At 39.7% G+C, this 21,103-nt stretch overlaps 1 protein-coding gene across 1 annotated transcript in view; it reads left to right on the top strand.

Annotated features, from left to right (window-relative positions):
• Positions 1–21,103, top strand: part of LOC112117076 (growth factor receptor-bound protein 10) — a 193,279-nt gene that overhangs the window by 123,881 nt on the left and 48,295 nt on the right. Inside the window, exon 5 of the mRNA XM_026654111.1 lies at positions 654–795. Within this exon, the coding sequence (XP_026509896.1) occupies positions 654–795 (142 nt within the window). The remainder of the gene's footprint in view (positions 1–653; positions 796–21,103) is intronic.

Below are 21,103 nucleotides of genomic sequence, written 5' to 3'. Positions count from 1 at the left end.
AATCCTGCCAGCAGAGTTCTTGTAGGCCTTGCCACCAGTCCTAGAACTCTAGCATAGGAGTATCCTAGTTGATTGTAACTACTGAGGTGAAACATTGTTAGGATCTAGTTACGATCAACTGCGACACTTCAGCAGTCTGCTTCTATGCTAGAGCTCTAGGACTGGTGGCAAAGTCTACAAGGATTCTGCTGGCAGGATTGTTCAGATCCAGAATTTGGCAGTAGCAGCCCTTTTCTTGGATTGCATCCATTGGAACGAGCTCACGTATATGTACTTCTGGCATGTAGAACATAAACTAACAGTCTTCAGTTTAGCCCTTGCTATCTGTGATATAGGTCTGATTTTTTTTCTCACCAAAATGTGCATTTAATTTGTGTGCACAATTACCTCAATTATGCACACAAATAATCAAGTTAGATGCGGCAAAAAAAGCTTGGATGCATGACTGACTTTTCACATGCATTACCTAATTTGTTCATTCAATCACTGTAATTGTATGCATGTTATTGTGAAAAAATACCTTTGTTTAGAACAAAGTTTGTTTGATCCCCTTTCCTAAACGGTGTACAATATCAATATGCTGAATGGAGGGCAGTGGGTTAGTCAGGAGACTTAATTTCTTCTTTTAATATTCAGTTCTTATGTGTTTGTAGACGTCTCCAAGAAGAAGAACAGCAGTTTAGAACATCCTCTTTGCCAGCCATACCAAATCCATTTCCAGAGCTTTGCAGTCCTACAAGCTCTCCGGTACTGGCTCCTGGATCTTTACCTCAGAGTCAACCTGCTAGTAAGCATGTGAGTATTAAGTAGAAGTACTTTTCTATCACAGATTCTCGTTTAAGCTGACAATTGATTACTTCAGTGTAAAGGTAGAAGGAGAACCCTAAGATGCTTAGAAATATTTATGTATCTTGTCCTTGAGCAGGGCAACACTGGCAAGAGAATACTATCTGCAACCAGACTTCAAAGCTGTAAAAGGTTTGTAAGTACCAAGATATCAGAAGCTCTCTTGCCGTTAATGAAGGATGTTTGGAGTGAATGAAGCAATAATATTTAATATCCTCTCCTGAATTTCATTATGCTAGGCAATGTTTCATTTAATTAAGAAGTCTGGATAATTTGCTTATAGCAGTAATTGGGTATATTATACTGCATATTCTAGGTGCCACAATAGTGCTTAGCAGCCTGTTGCTGATGAAAAATTCAAGGGGTTTATAAATAGCTGCCTATTTGCTTTTAAAGATATGTGTGGTCTTTACTGGTTTTAATGTACTTCATAAAGCTGCACAAAAAGCAAAGTAATCTTCTTAGATCTGATGGCTGAGAGCAGGGGGATGGGACTTAGAAGCAAAATTATCGGATGGAAAGCTGGCTTGAGTGGCTCTTCACACTGAGAGTTTTACAGTGACACTTAATCAAATTGGGGTGCTCACACAGGAAAAAAGGTGTCCTCATATAAATATTTTTTCCCTCCTTTCCACCCCTCTCTACCCCCTAAAGAGTTCCATTTCACCAGCCCCGCTATTAGTCCTGGAGCTCTCGTGAAGTAGACACTGCACTTAGGCCAAAAAGCTGTGGATAATTTGTGAGATCCACAAACTTGCACTAGAATGAAATGATTTGAAAAAAAATCTTCATTTGTGACTGGAGACCCAAGTACAAATCTAATCTGGGCCAAAGGTATGAAGATGTTGCATTACCTCATTTTTGGTTTTCTAGAAAAGTTCTTCAATGGAGCAAACTGAAACCTAATATTTTCCTCAGATTCCTTTTTTAAATGAAATGGTTAGATTGAAATAAACATCCACAATTTACCTCCACACAATAGGTGCTACATAACTTGCTACCTTTTTTGTAAATGCACCTTCTCTCTGAATTAATTAAAATTTCTTAACAGTGCATGATATGAGGACCAGATAGTGTGCTGTCCCACAAAGAAACTAGAGAGCTCAGAACGTCTTGTGTGCTGGGGAATGGTACTTTGAAACGAAGTAGTAGGCAACTGTCTTGTGACTCCTGGCACTCGATAACAGAACACTTTTTCTGGCCTTTCTTCTAAGCAGCAAGGCGTGTGTTGAGACTGGTTGCAGCTATTTAGAGACTCACATAACTTATTCAGGCCTTCTATATTTGTTTCTCTTCTTTTTATATTATATTTTATATATAATATATATATACACATACACATATGCGCGCGCGCGCGCACACACACACACACACTTCAGTAGTCAGTAGCTTTTATAAGTTTATCAAATGAAACAAAATGCAGCCTAAAAGATAGCTGAAAGCCGTAAGATGCTATCTTGAACTGCGTGTCAGTGATTCAGGAAAGAAAGACCCTTGTAGTTGGCTCTTTAACAGGGGGCCCCACGAAGCTAAGTTGCTCAGACTTTGGCTTCAGCCCCAGGTGACGGGGCTTCGGGCCCGGGGCTTCAGCCCCATGCAGTGAGGCTTTGGCTTTCTGCCCTGGGCCCCAGCAAGTCTAATGCCGGCCCTGCTTGCGGCCCCCCCAGGAGCCCCGGAGTCCTGGTTGAGAACCACTGGTCTAAAAAGTATTCAGTGTTTCAGATTCTAATGTCTTTAAAAGGGCACCCACTTGAAAATAGTATTTCCATCTGAAAATCTGTTTATCACACGTAACATCTTTTTACTGTAACTGGAACATGATATATATGTATGTTATACGCTTGAAGTGTACTGTGTACTGTGATGTGTACCGTCAGTTTCTGTATTTTTTTCGTCCAGTTTCTACTGCTTGATTCAGGATGTGCTTTAGGACATCACTTATGCACTATTCTGGGATTACTTCATGCACATGGTCCGCCCAGGTCCATACTGGGGATTTGTTTTGGAATTTTCAGTAGGGCAAAATAAATCTAGTATGGCTTATGGAACTGTCTTCTTTTATTCATTGTTTTTAATGTTATGAAATGTACCACACACTTAACACTTCAGTTGTAAGGCAGTGAAAAATATCAGAAGTGAGAAAAAAAATTGAGGCTATAACTACTGTATTTCAATTTCACTCTCTTGCAGTACGTATTACCTGTTGAGAAGGATCTTGATTCAGTGAATAACTATATCAATTTTCATCTGGAAAACATAGGGTATACTATATAATGATGTAAAAGCAGCAAAGAGTCTTGTGGCACCTTACAGACTAACAGACGTATTGGAGCATGAGCTTTCGTGGGTGAATACCCACTTCTTCGGATGCATGTAGTGGAATTTTCCAGAGGCAGGTATAAATATGGCTACCTTTAAATCTGCAACCCATCCTGGACAACGATCCCTCACTTTCACAGGCCTTGGGTGGCAGGCCAGTCCTCGCCCACAGACAACCTGCCAACCTGAAGCATATTCTCACCAGTAACTACACACCACACCATAGTAACTCTAACTCAGGAACCAATCCATGCAACAAAACCTCGATGCCAACTCTGCCCACATATCTACACCAGCGACACCATCACAGGACCTAACCAGATCAGCCACACCATCACCGGTTCATTCACCTGCACGTCCACCAATGTAATATATGCCAGCAATGCCCCTCTGCTATGTACATCGGCCAAACTGGACAGTCCCTACGTAAAAGGATAAATGGACACAAATCAGATATTAGGAATGGCAATATACAAAAACCTGTAGGAGAACAATTCAACCTCCCTGGACACACAATAGCAGATTTAAAGGTAGCCATCCTGCAACAAAAAAACTTCAAGACCAGACTTCAAAGAGAAACTGCTGAGCTTCACTTCATCTGCAAATTTGACACCATCAGCTCAGGATTAAACAAAGACTGTGAATGGCTAGACAACTACAAAAGCAGTTTCTCCTCCCTTGGTGTTCACACCCCAACTGCTAGAAGAGGGCCTCATCCTCCCTGATTGAACTACCTCGTTATCTCTAGCCTGACTCACTCTTGCTTGCATATTTATACCTGCCTCTGGAAATTTTCCGAAGAAGTGGGTATTCACCCACGAAAGCTCATGCTCCAGTACGTCTGTTAGTCTATAAGGTGCCACAGGACTCTTTGCTGCTTTTACAGATCCAGACTAACACGGCTACCCCTTTGATATATAATGATGGGTGTGTTTACCAAAGTAATATGTGTATATAAATAAATGGGAGCACTAGTTACAGGAAACAATCTAAAGTGCAGTATCAAAATTAATCTGTCTGGGGGTAAAAATGGAAGCGTAAACTAGCTGTAATTCAGCAATGGAGAAATCTTATAGTCTCTTGCTGTGCAAAATGGTCTTTAGATCACTCTTGCATTGATTTTGAAGGAAAGCATTCAGATAGGCTGAATTAATAGAGAAAATGTCATCTAATGGTAGAAGACAGAAGAGTATCTAGTGTGAACCTATGCAACAAATAAATGATGAAGGCTTTCCCACATCGTGTTACTTTCGCAAGAAGACTGAGCCCAGATGAGGGAAATCTGAAATGCTGACAGTGGATAGAATGCACTGTTTTTTAAAAAAAGGAAAAAGGCAAAGTCAGGCAGGACTTGTGCTAGGGTGGTCAAACGTTTGATGCTTCAGGGAGTCTAGGAATGAATGGTAATTAGACAAACGTGCTTTCATAGTGAGGTTGCAGTGGTGAGGTAATGCTCAATTTCAGTGCTATAGACAGAAGCAGACTGAGTGTTTGGAGAGAGTTCACAGTGAGGGGGCCCAGATGTCAACCTGTTCATGCTAAATGGCATAGTGCTAAATGGCATAGTAAACATTTTAGTTAGAGAATCAACCAAGTAGGGAATATTCTGGGGGAGTTGAAAACTGACGCTGCACACTAAACAGAAGCTGAGTAGGACTCTGAGTTGACTCAGGAAACGCTGCAGGAAAAAACAGTTACACATTGTTGTAACTTCACAAATTAGTTGTATGGTAAACAAAACACCTAACATGTCTGGCACTGGAAGGAATTATGACTCTTCAAGCAATATTTGCCAGAATAGCTGTTGAATCTCTAAGCACCATCTCAAAATTATGGCACATAAAGCAAAATGAAACTACTGAGCTAAGAGCCATGTTATTTTGGGGGATGTTGACAAGCTTGAGGAATCAACTAAACGATACTACTCCCAATTATTGAATGTTTACCTCATATACACCTTTTTCTCTAAAAACATTGCCCTTCCCACCTCCCCACATCTCTCACACCCCTTTTTAAATTGGTGCGATTAATACCAAAATGAAACTAAATACTTAGTAAATACTTAAGATCTCACACTTCTTTTGAAGAGGGCATTAATAGGGATACCAAGATCTTTGATCCTCCTCCTCACCCCAGCCCCTCAAATCTGAGGGAGATAGGAGAGATGGAGATTTTTAAACATCATTTAAGAGGATAAATATGTTTATGTAAGGAAAATTGTCACCAGAAGATAAACCAAACATTTGTCTAAAAAATGGCTAAAAACATGAGACAGCTAGGTTACCACTAATTGAAGTCCATCTTTGTGTTGCTGGTATAAACCAAAAACTTGTTGGTAACTTAGGCTATAATTTCTGGTTGTGTACAAATATTTTGGAAGAAGCATGCAATAATTACATGTAGGTCACTGCAGTGCCACAGGATATTAGTCTAAAGTATCTTGTGTGAGTCAATGAAGCTTTCAACTGTGAAAATAAAGCAAACTTCTCACATAACATTCTCTATACAGCCAAGGCAAACTTCCAAATAGCAGTTTGATGTACCAAAGTTATTTACTCTTTTCTAACAAATTAAACTCCTTAAATAGTTATAAATTAATGCCACCCTTAGTCCAACTTTAGGTGTCCTTCAAAAGAACTCCTGTAAACAGATGTTTTAGTTATCATTAGTTTCATAATCTGTCTTCACATAAAGGTTTCTGCTATCACTGTTTTGAAGTCAGGGACATGGGTTTCTGTAGGATCAGCAGTATAAAATTATGAACTTTTCATATGTGTACTTAGCTAATTTTGCACCTAAAATGTTATCACTGCATAAGCAAAAGCTGCATTTGAGCACACCAGCAGTGATGTTATGTAGGCAAAATACCAATTGTTGGCTGTAGTTTTAGTCAGCTTTTGTTTCAACCTTTGCCTTTGGCCCCAATCTTGCAATTGGCTCACATAGGCAGCTGCTTGTGCCCTTGCCAGACCACATTAACCTCTGAGGTCCCCAGGGTGCAGTTGCAGAGTATGGGCCTACGTTAGTGGTTCTTTTTTGGTCTTTGTTGCAACCTTGCAACTGTCCAAAAATAAAAGTTCATGATCTGAGACTTAAAAAAATAAATCAGTGCACATGCATTAGTTTGTTTACTTCTGGGTTGCTCGTGCCTTTTATTTCTTTTTTCAGGTAGTTGCAATGATTATATGGAAAGAATTGGGGAGGTCAGACCTTCCCTGTGGGAACTGTATGGTTAAGGTAGGTTAAAAAAAAAAAAATTAAATCTCCCCTTCAGTTATGTCCCTTTTTACTTGGTGAGAGCAGAAATTGTAAAAAAAAAAAAATTATACCTTCCCAATGTTTAATTGATTTGATGAGTTTGGTGTTACAACTGTTAGTTTATATGAAATCGCTCAGAAGAACAGTCATATTGGGTCAGACAAATGGTCCATCTAGCCCAGTATCCTGTTTTCTGACAATGGCCAGTGTCAGGTGCTTCCGAGGGAATGAACAGAACAGGGCATCCCTGTCATCCAGTCGGAGCTTCTGGAAGTCAGAGGTTTAGGGAGCTCTCTGGAGTTGCATTGCTGACCATCTTGGCTAATAGCCATTGATGGATCTATCTTCCATGAACTTATCTGTTTTGTTTTGTTTTTTTACACCCCATTATACTTTTGGCCTTCACAACATCCCCTGGCAATGAGTTCCACAGGTTGGCTGAGTTGTGTGAAGTACTTCCTTTTATTTGTTTTAAACCTGTTGCCTGTTAATTTCATTGGGTGACACCGGGTCTTTGTGTTTATGTGAAGGTGTAAATAACACTTCCTTATTCACTTTCTCCACACCATTCACGATTTTGATATCTATTATATCTCCTCCTTAGTCATCTCTTTTCCAAGATGAAAAGTCACGTCTTTTTAATCTCTCCCCAGTGGTATTAGCCGCAGAATCTGACCAGCATCAGCAGGAGTGTATGCTATCTCCTTGGAGCTCTAACTTCTGTGTCAGGGACCAGCTTCAAAATTGAGGAGGGGCAAAGATGGCTTAAAGCCACCTTTTGTGTCCCTCTACCAGCCTTGTAGCAAGAAGTTTGGAGCAGAGAATTGAGCGGTTTATCTTTCCTGTACTGGCACTTTCAGAAAGTCATTCAGAAAGCCAGTCACAAAGTTCTGGAAATAATCATTAACTATTTCCTATGTTCAAATTAAAAAAAAAAAAATTCCTTATGACACTATGCTGGCTTTACTCGCAGGAGCACTTTGGCTGTCCGTTACGAAGCAGCACTTCTTCAGTGCCGGACGGATGGCGAGTGTGCACTGAAGTGTTGCTTAATAACCAATGTCCGTATTCCTGGGACATGGCTGCCCTGGCAAAGTGGGAATAGGAGCATTCATGACAGCAGGGTCAGCTGCACCCAAAAAACCACAGATATATGAAAGTTTTAGCAGGCATCATAATCGTTCTTAAACTCTTTTACAAATGTCTAGAAATAAGACAATAGTTGCCATTTACCTTTATAACTGTCCTGTGCAAATATTGAATGCTGCTGTGATATTAACTATAGTGCAAATATGTATTAGCCTACATACACATGCACTATAGAATTTTATATTTGTGCACCTTATCTATGTATGTGTCCTTTTATATAACGTATATGTTAGAAATGGAAATAGTGCAGTAACATTATCATGGCTAAAAATAAAATTAGCAAATGTACGCTGTACATATGTTGGAGTTAGAGGACTTGAAAGAGGTAAAATCTGAGAAATACAAGATTGCATTTTTTGAGATGGCCAGAGGCAGTTTTTGAAGTAGATAAATGATGCTAATGGCTGATAATTATATGATACTATAATACGGAGGCAAAATGTTACAGTGACAATAATAGATTATAAAATAAAAATGCTTCAAGTGACTCCAAATGGCTTTAACTTTGTACTGAAAGCTGTTAGGACTGATCCACTAAACATAATGTGCATTCAGTGTGTTCATTTTAAAACTGTAAAAGCAGTAGCCTAAATATTAAGACTGACAGTGCCCATTCTTTAAAAACCAAAAATTAAACAGTACTTGTATGGCTAACAATGCCTTAATTTAAACCTTTAAATTTTTACTCATCCAATATTTTGTGTGTGAAACTGCAAAAATGGTAATTATCTTGCTTGTTCTATTTCCTGGTTCACTGGCGTGGAGATTACATGCTTACACATTGTACCAGAAGCCTGCACATTCTATGTTCTTAGCTCCATCTCCTAAGAAGACTACAGTTTAGTACAGTGGTTCTCAACCTGAGAGTTGTGACTCCATTTTAATGGGGTTGCCAGACTTGCTGGGGCCCGGGGCCGAAGCCAAAGACTGAGCCCTATTCCCCAGGGCTCAGGCTTCAGCTTTGGCCCTGGGCGGCAGGGCTCAGGTTACAGTACCCCTCCCTGCAGTTGAAACCCTTGAGGTTCGGCTTTGGCCCAAACCAGGCTTGACTGGGCTCAGGCTTCAGTCCCCCCTTCCTGGGATCTTGTAGTAATTTTTGTTGTCAGAAGGGGGTTGTGGCACAGTGAAGTTTGAGAACCCCTGGTTTAGTAGGAATTTAATAAATCTCACTCAGCTGAAGGACACAGCTGAACTGCTCAAGACATGATGGGACAAGTACTAATCTTATAGAATCATTAAAGTGAAGGACTGGAAGGGACCTCACTAGGTCATCTAGTCCAGTCCCCTGCACTCAAGGTAGGACTACATAATAACTAGACCAGCAGCTTTCAATCTTCTTGAGCTGAGCTACCACTTCGAGTTACAATTTTTGGTCTCTTCTCTTCCCCCCCCCCCCCCCAACCCAGACAAAAAGAGGTGAGTTGGGGATGGAGGTGGCACTCCCTCCCAAAGCCCCGCCACCTGGGGCTGAAGCCCGAGCCACCTGGCATCGCCACTCAACCCCCAAATATTCCTCCATGCCCCGCAGTTTGAACACCTCTGAACTAGACCATTCCTGACAGGTGTTTGGAGGTTTTTAAGAACAGGTTAGACAATGACTGAGATTCTACCACCTCTCTAGCCAATTTGTTCCAGTGCTTAACTACATTTAGGAAGTAAACCTCTCTTGCTGCAATTTAAGCTTACTGCTTCTTGGTATAATCCGAATTCCCAGCTTGGATTCTATCCTCCAAAGCAATGCATTATTGCTTGGTATAATCTGAATACTTTATAAGGGTACTCTCTCTCTGCCATTTTCTGCTGCCTTGATTTATAGTTGCTTTATAATTGTCGGACTTGTTCTGTGTTACACTGTTTCTTAACTAGTTTAGAGCTGTGCAAATACTGGTCTGAAAAGATTGAACCGATTAATGTTAACAAAACAATCCGAGCTTCAAGATGGCTGTAATACGTGTAGAGGCAAGCCTTGTGACTAATTAAACGTGAACTTGTTAAAAGGAAGGGCATCGTGCATACATAAAGGGCACTTGTGCAGTGATCTGGTATCCGCAGAATGCTTCCTCCCTCCAGCTGTGGACCATGTTCCTAGCAGTGTAACCATTGGCTTGTTTCCACTAATGTTATTGGCTCTGTGGGAAGGTCAGAATTAACTGCACCCTGGCATTAATGCAGCAAGGCATCATAAGGAGATGGGATCAAAACTCAGCTCAACTGTTGAATTTTTAAAGGGTTGTTTAGCTTTCATGTGGGTAAGTTTCAAAAAAGTGGAAAACCAAAAGTGTGTGAAAATAAAATGTGTTCTCTCAGCAACTCCTGAGTGGTAATTGAGATCCCCTTCATTACAAGACATTGGCGGTGTTTGGGTACTGCTGTAATGGCAACTTAGTATAACTGAGTGTGGTGGTGGTGGTGGTGCTTTAAAAAAAAAAAGGGGGGGGGCAACTCTTTGCATGGGAAGACATTGGAGAAGAGGAAGCTGACAGAGACCTTTCAGGTTTTCTCTATTTATCGCAAAAGGGGCACAGGTTCCACTTCTGCACATAACTCTTCCATTATGCAGTTAACCTTTAATTAATAAATAAAGTTTCACACTATTACACAGGTAAGTTATTGTGTGAGCACTCTGACTAGTTCACCCCCTCTATTCCGTTTGTGAACCAGTCAGATTGAATTTTGCAAAATATATATGGCCAAAATTTGACCTAGGGCTTCTGTGAGCACACTTCATGCTTGCAAACTATTAAAAGCAACAAATCACTCTTGGAGTATCTGTTAGTAATTTACTATTCATACTGTTACTGGTCACATTTTTTCCCCAATGACTCCTGAACCGACAGAAAGCAAGATTGCTATGGCAATATCTCCAGCACAAATAAATATTCACAAGTATTTGTGACACTTCCTTTTCCACAACTCTCTAGTGAGCCAAAGGCTAACTCATACATATGTTGGCAGATTGAAGAGAAAAGGTTTAGTCACTGATTTAAGGAAAACACTTAAGTGCATGCTTAATTCACATTGAAGTCAGTGGGAGTTAAGAACATGGTTATGGTTAAGCACAAGCACGTGCTCAAGTGCTGTGCTGAAGTCTGAGCCAAAGCACCTTTGAGGCTTATAATCAAATACTTTCAAATACTACTTGCAGAATTCACCCAATGCTGGTGACATTCCTAATAACAAAAGTAAGTTAGAGGAAGTGACTTGTGACATGTGGAGACTGCCTCTTTTCCTTTCCACCCCCTCCACAGATTCTTATGGACAATGAATTGAGATCTGGTGTTTCTGGAATACCTTGATTCTAGTCACTAAGCAAATAAACTTTGTAATATCAAAGAAAATATTATTTCAGAACTAGATGCTCTTACGTTGTTTGGCTTTTGTTAAGGCTGATCCTTGAACTTTTTTCTTTAACAAATTGAATCTGGCTTGGCAAAGCTGTACAGCTTGTCCTAATGGTTTGTGGCTCAGCATTGGCTCTTGCATTGTACCATTGTGTGTCAAAAGGAGGCCCTCAAATAGTCAGATCCAAGTATTGTCTTTATGTTTTGTACTGTGCTGGAAAATGTTACTTCTGAAACTTTACAGCTACAGTAGTTCACAAACTTAACAGAACTCTGAGCATGATGTGATATTACATGAACTGTCACCTTCAACAAGATATTAGAATTGTAATTCCTACAAAGGCATTTAATAAACAATTTCACTTAAATGGGTGTAGATTTATGCATTAGGGAAATAGGATTATTTCCAAATCTGACTAAAAGATGGAGATTATTATATTACCATGTCAAATGTATAGTGATAAATTCACAATAGTAAAATGTACCCATACAAAGATTTTGAAGTCTCTTTTGGATGTACATAAAATCTCTACGGGCAGATTTTACTCTGATTGTGAATTTTAGCAATGGTGTTCAAGAAACACAGGGAGATTAATCAAAATATCCCATGGTGTTTAAAAAAAAAAAAAAAGGTATTGCATTGTAATAATAAGAAATAATGAGATCCTTGGATGAAAAATCACTCAAGTACAGTGGAAATATGCTATGCAGGCTCCCTTACTCCAGAGATGCACGAACTATTTCACTCTATAAACCACACCATGAAAGAGATCTTCTTGTGTCACCTCCCTCTTCCTTTATCCCAGTTCCAATATCATGTAATGCTGTGAATTACCAGGAAGTTACCTGCAGAACACTGCTGATCCAGGAACTTCAGTTGGAAGACCTCTGCTCTGTGGACGGAAATGTTACAGACACTCCAAAATGGTATCTACTACAGCAGCCATTTCCCACCCAACTAAGGGTATATCTACACTGACATTGGAGGTGTGATTGTGGTGGTACAGGCTACAGCACCGTACAAATTCACCTGGGTGCATACTTGCCTATGCTATCATTTCTTCAGTACTATTTTTAGCTAGCTAGTTTCATTAAAGCTAGTGCAGGTATGTTTACACAAGCACAGATCATATCCTTGATGTCAATCTAGACACATCGTGTCTCTGCTGCACTTCTTGCTCTAACTCTAGATGAAATTTTGGGGTTTAGTCTGCTGTCCTCATACAGCAGTAGGTTTTGTAATTTGTGGAAAGGACTTCATTGATCTCCCATACACACGCGTGGAGTAGGTAGTGGTAATATTGAAATGTAGTATCATTGACTAAGTGACTCTGTTGTAAAACAGAACCACCAGCAGACTGCTAGCTTAATCTGCTCTTAACATAGTCTGCTTTGTTAAATTGCAGCCCTACTTAAGTATTGTTTAAACTGTAGAAATTAAGTACTTCTCTAAGATTTGGTTGATTGTAAATATCTTTGAAATAGGGAATGAGCAAAACCCTCTTTCTTAAGTGTTATGTGTGTGGTGTAATGGGGAATTGGTGTTGGTGCATGATGAGTACAGAGAGCTGGCATCCTGTTAAGTACACACACAACTAATATAGCTGCCTGCCTCCTTGCTCTTGCATCAATGACCTAGAAAAATGTGGAAGTAATAGGTCTTAGTGTACATACTGCTGAAAACGTAGGACGTTTTCTTCAGCCTGGGTTAGTTTCAACCCCACCGCCCCCTTCCCCCTCCCCCCAGATCACAAGCATTGTAGTTCTCTTGGAGTGCTACAAGTCAGTCTTTTTCCACTTACCATGAGTAAGATGTGAGGAGGTGAAGGGAAGAGGCATGTTTAAGATAAATGTACAGGAAGTGATCCCTCTAACTAAGCAAACTGTCCAAATCAGAGGGAATTTGGAGTTCAACAGTAAATATGAAAAGGACATTTACCAAGTAATGGCTAAGAAAACCATCCCTCACTTACTGGTCTGAGCATCTACTGTCATTTACAATTACTGCCTCCTGGTTCGGACCAAGAATGGGTGGCTGCTTCTAGAATGAAACTTCCCCCCCCCCCCCCCACACACACTGCATATATAACCTTTTCTCTTTGTATATGGAGTTCAGGATTATCTGCTGATCTCTCTCTCTAGCATTAGGCTAGCATCACATTAGGTTCCTTCCCTTCCAATTTAAGAAGGGCAAGAACCAAAACCAGTCACAAAGTGAGAAATTAGATGAGTTTTATGCCTCTTACTAATGCTTGAATTATAGGCTCAGTGTTAATTACAGAAGGAATGAAACTGCATGGAAATCTTACAGAAGGGACACTGGTTATTGTAGTTTCATTTTCCTGTGTCACTTCTTGTAATAACATGAAGATACCACTGGCCCTTATCTAAAACAACATCAAAGTATTGCCAAGAGACTTGGCCTCAAATCTCTCGAGAGCTGGTCTTCATGTGTCTGTTCAGATTACTTAGGGAGCCCCCAGCACATTCCCTCTTTGGGTCAGGTAGTGTCAGGAAGGAGCTACTGTCCCAGTTTAAGACTCCACCATCCCTGCTTTTCCCATATATTCCTTACCTCACACAATAAGTTGAGGCACACCTTACGTTTCCATGGCTTATGCTTCAGCTCTTGGCAAATTCATCAGTCAAAGGGTTGACTTGAAATCTAGTACATGTCAAAACAAGTTAGTTTCAGGTACTGCATCTGCCTTGGAATCGCCTTTCCTCCTCTTCGTGGCATTACATCATTTTCCTTTTTTAAAAAAAAAATGTTTATAGTATCAAATTTATCTCAAGATGACTGGAGCTAACTGATTGGCTTCCCCAGGAGTTGGTGCAGCTTCTTCATATTGCATCTTTAACTATATCTATGCTACAACTGAGTGTAGCCTCTGAATCTACTTATGTAAAGTCCTACGCAATGATGGTTAGATTCGTACCAATGTCAGAGTAGGAGAACTGATGACGCTACAAAGGAACTGGTCAATTTTCATCTGAACTGCTTTGTAGGGTGCTCTTAAAAGTAAGTCAAATATGATGGTAGAAATCGGAGTCTTTAAATCCTAAGCCAACCCTTGTGTAGCTGGTCATTGAATCGATTGAGTGTATCACCAGCAACATTTTGGAAAATCGTAAAATGAATTGAATGTCATGGCTCAGATTACTTTGCTTAGTTCTGTTCTAATGGAGACATTCTGGTCATGGTAGAAAATCACTCCTATTACTAATGTACTGAACTTTTCCCCTCCACACAATCCTTAGACAAGACCAATTTCTCTCTAGTGACTTGAGCCCATTTTGGGGGATGCAAAGGAATCTCTTGATAGTCTAAGGGTATGTCTACACCTCAGTGTAAGGCCAGGGGTCAAATTCAGGGTCAAACCTAACTCCCCTTCCACCTACACAAAAATACACTGACCCAGAACTCAGACTCAGGGTCCCAGAATCTGATGGAGGTGGAGATTCCAAGCCTGAATCAAGCCAGGATCTGCTGTTCAAGCCCTGTTGCTTTGCAGTGTAGACGCAGCACCACTGAACTCATGCTCTGGGAGTATACCAAATGTATCCCACAATCCCCAGGGCTGACTTTTTGTCCTCTGGTCTATCAAGTTTGGTGGACAGTCACTACACTGCACCACGGACAAAGGGCTAGAGTGTTCAAGTTTTAGGAGGGCCCTTGGACGGCTGCGATTTGGGTAGTTGGCCTCTGGTCCATGTAATACAGTATAGATGCTGGAGCCCCGGGTTGGGACCCAGGATTCAACAATTCCTAGCCTTCGGTTACAAATGAGCGCAAGCTCTAGGTTAATAAACTTGGGGTTTGCTAGCTCAAGTTCTGCTAATCCTGAGCTTATGTTGCAGTGTAGACATATCCTCAAATACCACTGGCACTCGCTCTTGGTGATATTTCACAAGATTCTGTATTTTGCTAAAGCTGGCATAGAAAGGATGCATGAAAGCTCTCTGTAAAGTCCATTCATCTTGTTTCATTTTAATGGCTATACATCAACATAATTACAATAAAAGTCTTTCATCTTGATCAGAGTGCTAGAAATGCCTGGGAGGGTGCACATGTGGCCAAACTTGCATAATCTAGGGTGCAGAACTAAATTTAATGTTGCTGTTGGAATACCACTTCAGATGAGAGTATTCAGAATTAAATACTTGTTGTGGTTAAACTTTAAAATTACAAATCAAATATTGCACATTTTGAACATAGTGGTCTCTTCCCACCTCAGTGACAGACAGCAGGAGCAGCCATGATCATCATTTTGTTATCTGCATGACAACTTTCTTACTAGTCAATGATGTCATCCGGTTACAGAACAGTTGTGATATTTGTCAGCAGAATATACTCGCCACCTTAGATCCAGGGTTGTGAGAAACTCAGTCTGGAGTCTTCAGCTTTGCTAAGAGGTTACTGGGGACTCCCACGGAGATCATCTTCCCTGTTCTCTGACTTGAGATGGGGACTGTTCGTGTCCACAATTGGCTGGGCCTCAATATGTAAGAGTATGTCTCCATGGGGGAGTGGGAAACACGCATTAGTGCATATTGTACCCTGGGTCAGCTGACCTGGGCTCATGCTACAGGGCTGAAGAAGCACTGTAGGTGTTCCCCCTAGGTATGGAGCCTGGCTGTGAAACCTGGCAAGGAAGGAAAGTCACAGAGCCAAGGCTCCCACCCAAGCTGGAATGTCTACACTGCTGTTTTTTAGCTTCATCCAACAAGCCCCATGAGCCTGAATCAGTTGACCTAGGCTCTGAGGTTTTATTTTTTTCAGTGTAGATGTACGCAAGTCCCATTTAGCTCTGACAATATCTTGCTTTTAAATACCCTTGAAGTGTTGGGCTTCTGCTGTCAGTCTCATTGGAAGTAACCCTGATGATTCCCCAAACTTTTTCTTCCCCTTCAGAGATTTCTTCGCACTGCTGCTTGTTCCATTTTAAAACTATTTGATATCCATAGTTCCTCCATGGAACCACTCTTGCAAACAGCGCCACAATCAGCAAAAATTGTCTCTTCCTTTTTTTCTTGTGTTTTGAATTAAACATTTGATTTGGTGTCTCACCTCCTAGCAAGCGAAGTTATAAAATGTTCTTCAACATTCCAACTGTTGCCTTTAAGCTTCCCATTTGGAAAAAAAAATTAGACTAAATTTTCATGAACTTCAGTCCTGAACAAGTTCCAGGGGACACCTTTTTAAATACAATGAAAGGGAGGGAGAGAGATGCGGCATTATAGGCTCATCTTCTCTAGGATCCCCATGTTAAGAAATAGTGGTAATGTATGCAGGTTTTTTAACTGTTTAGCATAATACTGACTTGGTATGGATGGGCAGAACTCTGTCTAAAATAGTTTTTAAAAATGTTCAAGACTTTGACGCATCTCTGACATGGCACTTGCCCCATGCAGAGTTACCAGACTCTTCCAATTAAGGATAGATCTGGGCTACCTTCCAAGCCCATCAACCCTCTCTGTCACCCTCCACCCATCCTTACTCCCAGCCCGATAGCTTGTAAAAAGTGCATTTAGTTGCTTTGACATGGCAGAAATAACAGATTTTATTTAGCTTTAGAGCTTTTGGCATCTACAAAGCTGCTGGGTTGGTTTTCTCTCCTTCTACAAGGAGCTTATATATAAAATGGAACTTTTTTTTAAATGCCCCATGGTAGAAGTTATCCAGAATCAGAGTGCTTTCCTGTACATCATCTTTGCTAGAGTGATGTGACATCTGAAATTGTAGATCCATTTGGGGGGGGGGGGGTAGAATTTAAACTTCCATAAAACAGAAATTGTGAGACACAACTGCATAATCCCTGCTGGTGATCAGTCCTGCAGCCTTTACCAAGTCTTCTGGGGTACTATCAGAGTTCTCCTGGGTTGAAAAACTGCTCAGACACTGCTCAGTGAGGACATTAGACTGAACAATACTTGGAGTATGTAGACCAAAAATCTGTGAGATGGTAGTCCAAAAATACAGAAGTGAGATGCCCCTGACTTCTTGAACTCTTCTATGTTATGAAGAGCCACCCTGAACTTGAACATCTCTGCCAGAAAACCCCACACAACAAATATCAGGCTTGGGTTTGGTGAACTGAGGGCCCAAACTGGGTTTTGGGGTCACAGTTGACTTTCCATTTAACTCTCTATCATAGCTCTAATGTATATGGGCAAGGGGGTGGAATTAATCCTCTCAAGGTGACTGTAATATTGGACCCCATAGTGAAGTTAACTGATAATTTGTCTAGTTTAATATTGAAACTAGGGCAAAATGCTGCTTGTAGGGGAGGAATAAACTATGAACCTTGGTCCTGTATTGTCTTTTATGTCTGGGAGGGGAAATGCATCCTATGGCTCTTTAAAGGATGAGACTTTCCAGTTAGTCTTTACAACACAACTTTCATAGTATAGCCTGTAATAAGCTGACATTCTCCCTATTTAATAAGATTTAAAAAGTGGAATTAATAGAGCGTATAGGCTGGCAAAGCTTCAGTACAAGCAAGTACAGTAACAAAACTCTAGTTGTTTTTTGTGCAGTCAGATGAGTTGAAAGAAGAACCTGAAGTACTCTGGCAATCAAACCACAAAACCAATTATAGGCCTTAAATTTCATTGCGGTCTTATCAATTTCTTCCTTGTTGATGTGTATATGAGCAATAGTTGAACTGAAAATGGTTTCAGTACTGTCTGGGTTTATTAATACTCTGCAGTTAGCAAAATTTTTGACACTTAACACACAAAATCTTGTTCCCTAGTGGGGGGAAGGGAGGAAGTAGCAAATCCCACGAAACTCTTGTTTTGTGGCAACAAAATAAGAAGACTAAACTAATCTACAAAAGCAATTTTTATTACCCTAAATCGCATAAAAGAGCATTCCTTTTGAGAGCTGGAAAAGACTCCAAAATTATTTCTGTACCAGGCATTATCTTTCTGGGAAAAAAACAAGCATTGATAAATTAGGATTTGGTATGTTTTCAGAAATCCAAATAACATCACATTGCTTTGAATAAGCTGAGCAGTTTTTGAAAAGAACAAAGGTTAACGATGGATTTTTTTTAAATATAATATATGTGTCTAATTACAAAATAAATTAACTTTGAGGATGCACTCTGTAGAACTGGTTATTTTTAATGTGAGCAGTTCAAGTAATTTGAGGAATGCAGGCTGTAGCTAACTGAAGAGGTAGAAGTGGAGTGGTTGAGCAGAAAATGGTTGCATACTGCAAGTCTAAAAATGTATAGAGTCAGGATGACTGCAAGCTTCTGTGCCATGAATGGAAAAGGGTAATAAAGCTCAAACCTAGCAGACCTTAGTGGGTTACTGAAGTTCATACTAAGCTATTGTCAAATAAAACTTTATTCAAAAATATATCTCGGAGCAGTGCATCTTGCCTAGAAGGAGACTTGAGATTTTTTTTTTTTTTTTTTACATTCAAGATTGGATATTAAATTGAGATGTACAAATTTACAAAACATAAGTCAAAATATTGTAATAAGTTTATATGCCCTTAAAGTACAATCCTTTTGTACTTTATTGGCTTCATATAACTGGGTTTGATTAATGCATGTTGTTTAAAATGCCTGTATTTTGGGGGATGGGAATGGAGTTCAGGCACTAGTAGAAATGGAAATTTCAAAATAAAAATAAAAAAATCCTTAGATACAGGCATTGTCCTACCTTCCAACAGTCATCCATGAGAAAGGGGTGTGTGTGTGAAAGGACTAGTAAATTCTGCATTAGTGCTTTCTTTTCAATTTTGGCTCCTGGGTTCAGTTTCAGATCAGGTTTCGGTGACCTACATTTTTTTTTTCAGAATACTCCTTCAAGAAGTACCATCTTGCAACTACAGCCCCTACAAAATCCTTGTAAAGACAAAGAAAATGTTGCCAGGACAGGAATAAAGTTTCTGTTGTTCCTCTGCATGAGTGATTGTTTTAAGTATGCTTGTAACCTGAGGTTAAAGGGAAAAAGTGAGCTTGGCTATAGTGGAGAAGACTTTTGTTTCTTTATATATAATAATTATTATTATTTTATTAGATCATATTTATGTTTTTATGCATGTAATAAAAATACAGAGTTATCTTCACCTCTGGATGAAGGCGACTTTAAAGTTGTAGAAGGATCTGTGTCTTGTTTCCTCACGCGTGTGCATTGCAGTAAACCTATTTCTTACTGACCTTAGAAAGATGTACAGTAAACTTGGTCATTACTGTATTTCCCTGTTCTTCTGTCTGTCTTATTTATTCCCACTTGAAGTACATTAGTAAAGCTGCTGTCTAGCAAGTATGGAAGATGTCCAGTTTAGTACAGTACAGCTGTAGAATTCTATATTGTTCATAGTGACTTAGAGAAGCAGAGTAACAAGTTTTGTTTTTTGTTTTTTTTATAGAAGAAAGGTTGATCTGTCCTTGGTACAAAAGTATACATCTAGAAAGTATACTTAGTATTCACTCAAACTATGGCTGTACAAAGAAACCTATTTGAATATTAATGTCTTACTAGTAGGGCTCACCATCTTAAATGTTTAATGGGCATTCCATGAAAAGCTTTGCTTCGGCTCTTCGCCAATGCAAAAGTCAAGTTAACTGCATTCATGCAAGATGTTAATTGGATGGACAGAGTGCATTGGACAAACCCATTGGAAATTACCACAAATTGTCCACTTTTGGGGGGGATGGGAGTAGGGAGTAAAAATGTACTTTCAACCAACTTCAAAGATAGGATGGCTTAAATGAAAGCCAGCTGTGTTTTGACACACAACTCTATAGCAATACCTTTGTAAAAATAAATCTGGAGTAGAAAGCTTTATTTCTTCATACAACTTTCTATCATGCCAGGTAACAAGATTTGGTACTAAATCTGTACTTGCTTGTACAACACAGTTCTACATTAGCAAAGGATTATTCTATTGTAACATTCATGTTGGTATAACCCCTGACATTTAGACTTCCCTGATTTGTTTAGGTCAGTTGATTAACTTTCCATGTAGTGACTTGTGGTGTGTTCAGTTAATTTAGAGAATGGAGATTTTTGTAGTCCCATGGCATGGCCTTGCTAGATATTGATGAAAAGTCCTAGACAACTGGGCAGTTTATAGACATTCCAGCTAATTGGACTTCAGAAGGCTTTGATATTTTTTGAAGATATAATAATTCTTAAGTGGGTACAAGGTGTATATATTAAGGGGTTTGGAATGAAACACCTTTGTGGGGAAAAATGCAGCTGCTTGGTGTGTGGGGGTATTCTTTTGGACAATTGGTTTGGAAAGCTGTTGTGAATCTGGAGATGTTCTAATGTTACCTAATGCTTCCCCCACCAGAATATCCTTTTTGAGTACTCCTCTGCATCCCTGGTCAAGATGTTAAGTGTCCTTAAACTAGCTTAAAAGTTCCAAATCTTAAGCATCTGGTAGTCACAATTTTACACTCCATAGAAGTCACATAATATACCAGTAAGGGGAGTCCTTTTCTCCACCAATTTTAAATATACATCAAAATGATATAATTATACCCATACATCAGTAATATTCTAATCAACTCATAGTGTTTATCCCCACAACCACTGTTAAAAGCCCAGTGCAATTTACTAATACACCCATAAATCATTAGTTTGCAAAGAGAGTATTGTATCTACCTACTGACTGCATACAAAATCAAATGGCTAGAAGTTGACATATAAAACTGCTAATACTATGAACCATTCAAGGGTCGGTTAACATTTCCATTAAACTTCAGGTTTGGAGGAATTTATATCTTACATGTATGCCGCTTATTTGGGTCCCAATAAGAATAAAACTAAAAATGGGTCGAGACAAATATTGCATACAGTATCTGACTTGGGTCATGAAAATATAGAGGGCTAGATTTATCAGGTGATTGAGACATTTAAATGAAGGAAGAGGAAACTAATTTGCAAGTTTATTCAACTATTAAAAATGGAAGGCTTGGACAGTGAGGACACATAGGCCTTTTGCATCATGACTTATAGCTGGCTGCCCTTCTGTATTGTAATGATGATGATAAAGCCAGAGATAAGATGACCAAAAAGGAAGAAAGAAGAATTGAGAGTTACGTGAATCCATAGAGGCAGAATCTTAGCATCATATTACAACCTGAAAGAACAAACAAGTTGATAGACACCTAAACGAAAGGTGTCTGCATAGATATAAATGCAGTCCAGGAGCATGG

The sequence above is a fragment of the Terrapene carolina genome, unplaced genomic scaffold, assembly GCF_002925995.2.
Source record: "Terrapene carolina triunguis isolate 2854851 unplaced genomic scaffold, T_m_triunguis-2.0 Scaffold180, whole genome shotgun sequence".
In the NCBI taxonomy this organism is placed as follows: Eukaryota; Metazoa; Chordata; order Testudines; family Emydidae; genus Terrapene; species Terrapene triunguis.
This window is presented reverse-complemented; position numbering and strand designations above follow the sequence as displayed.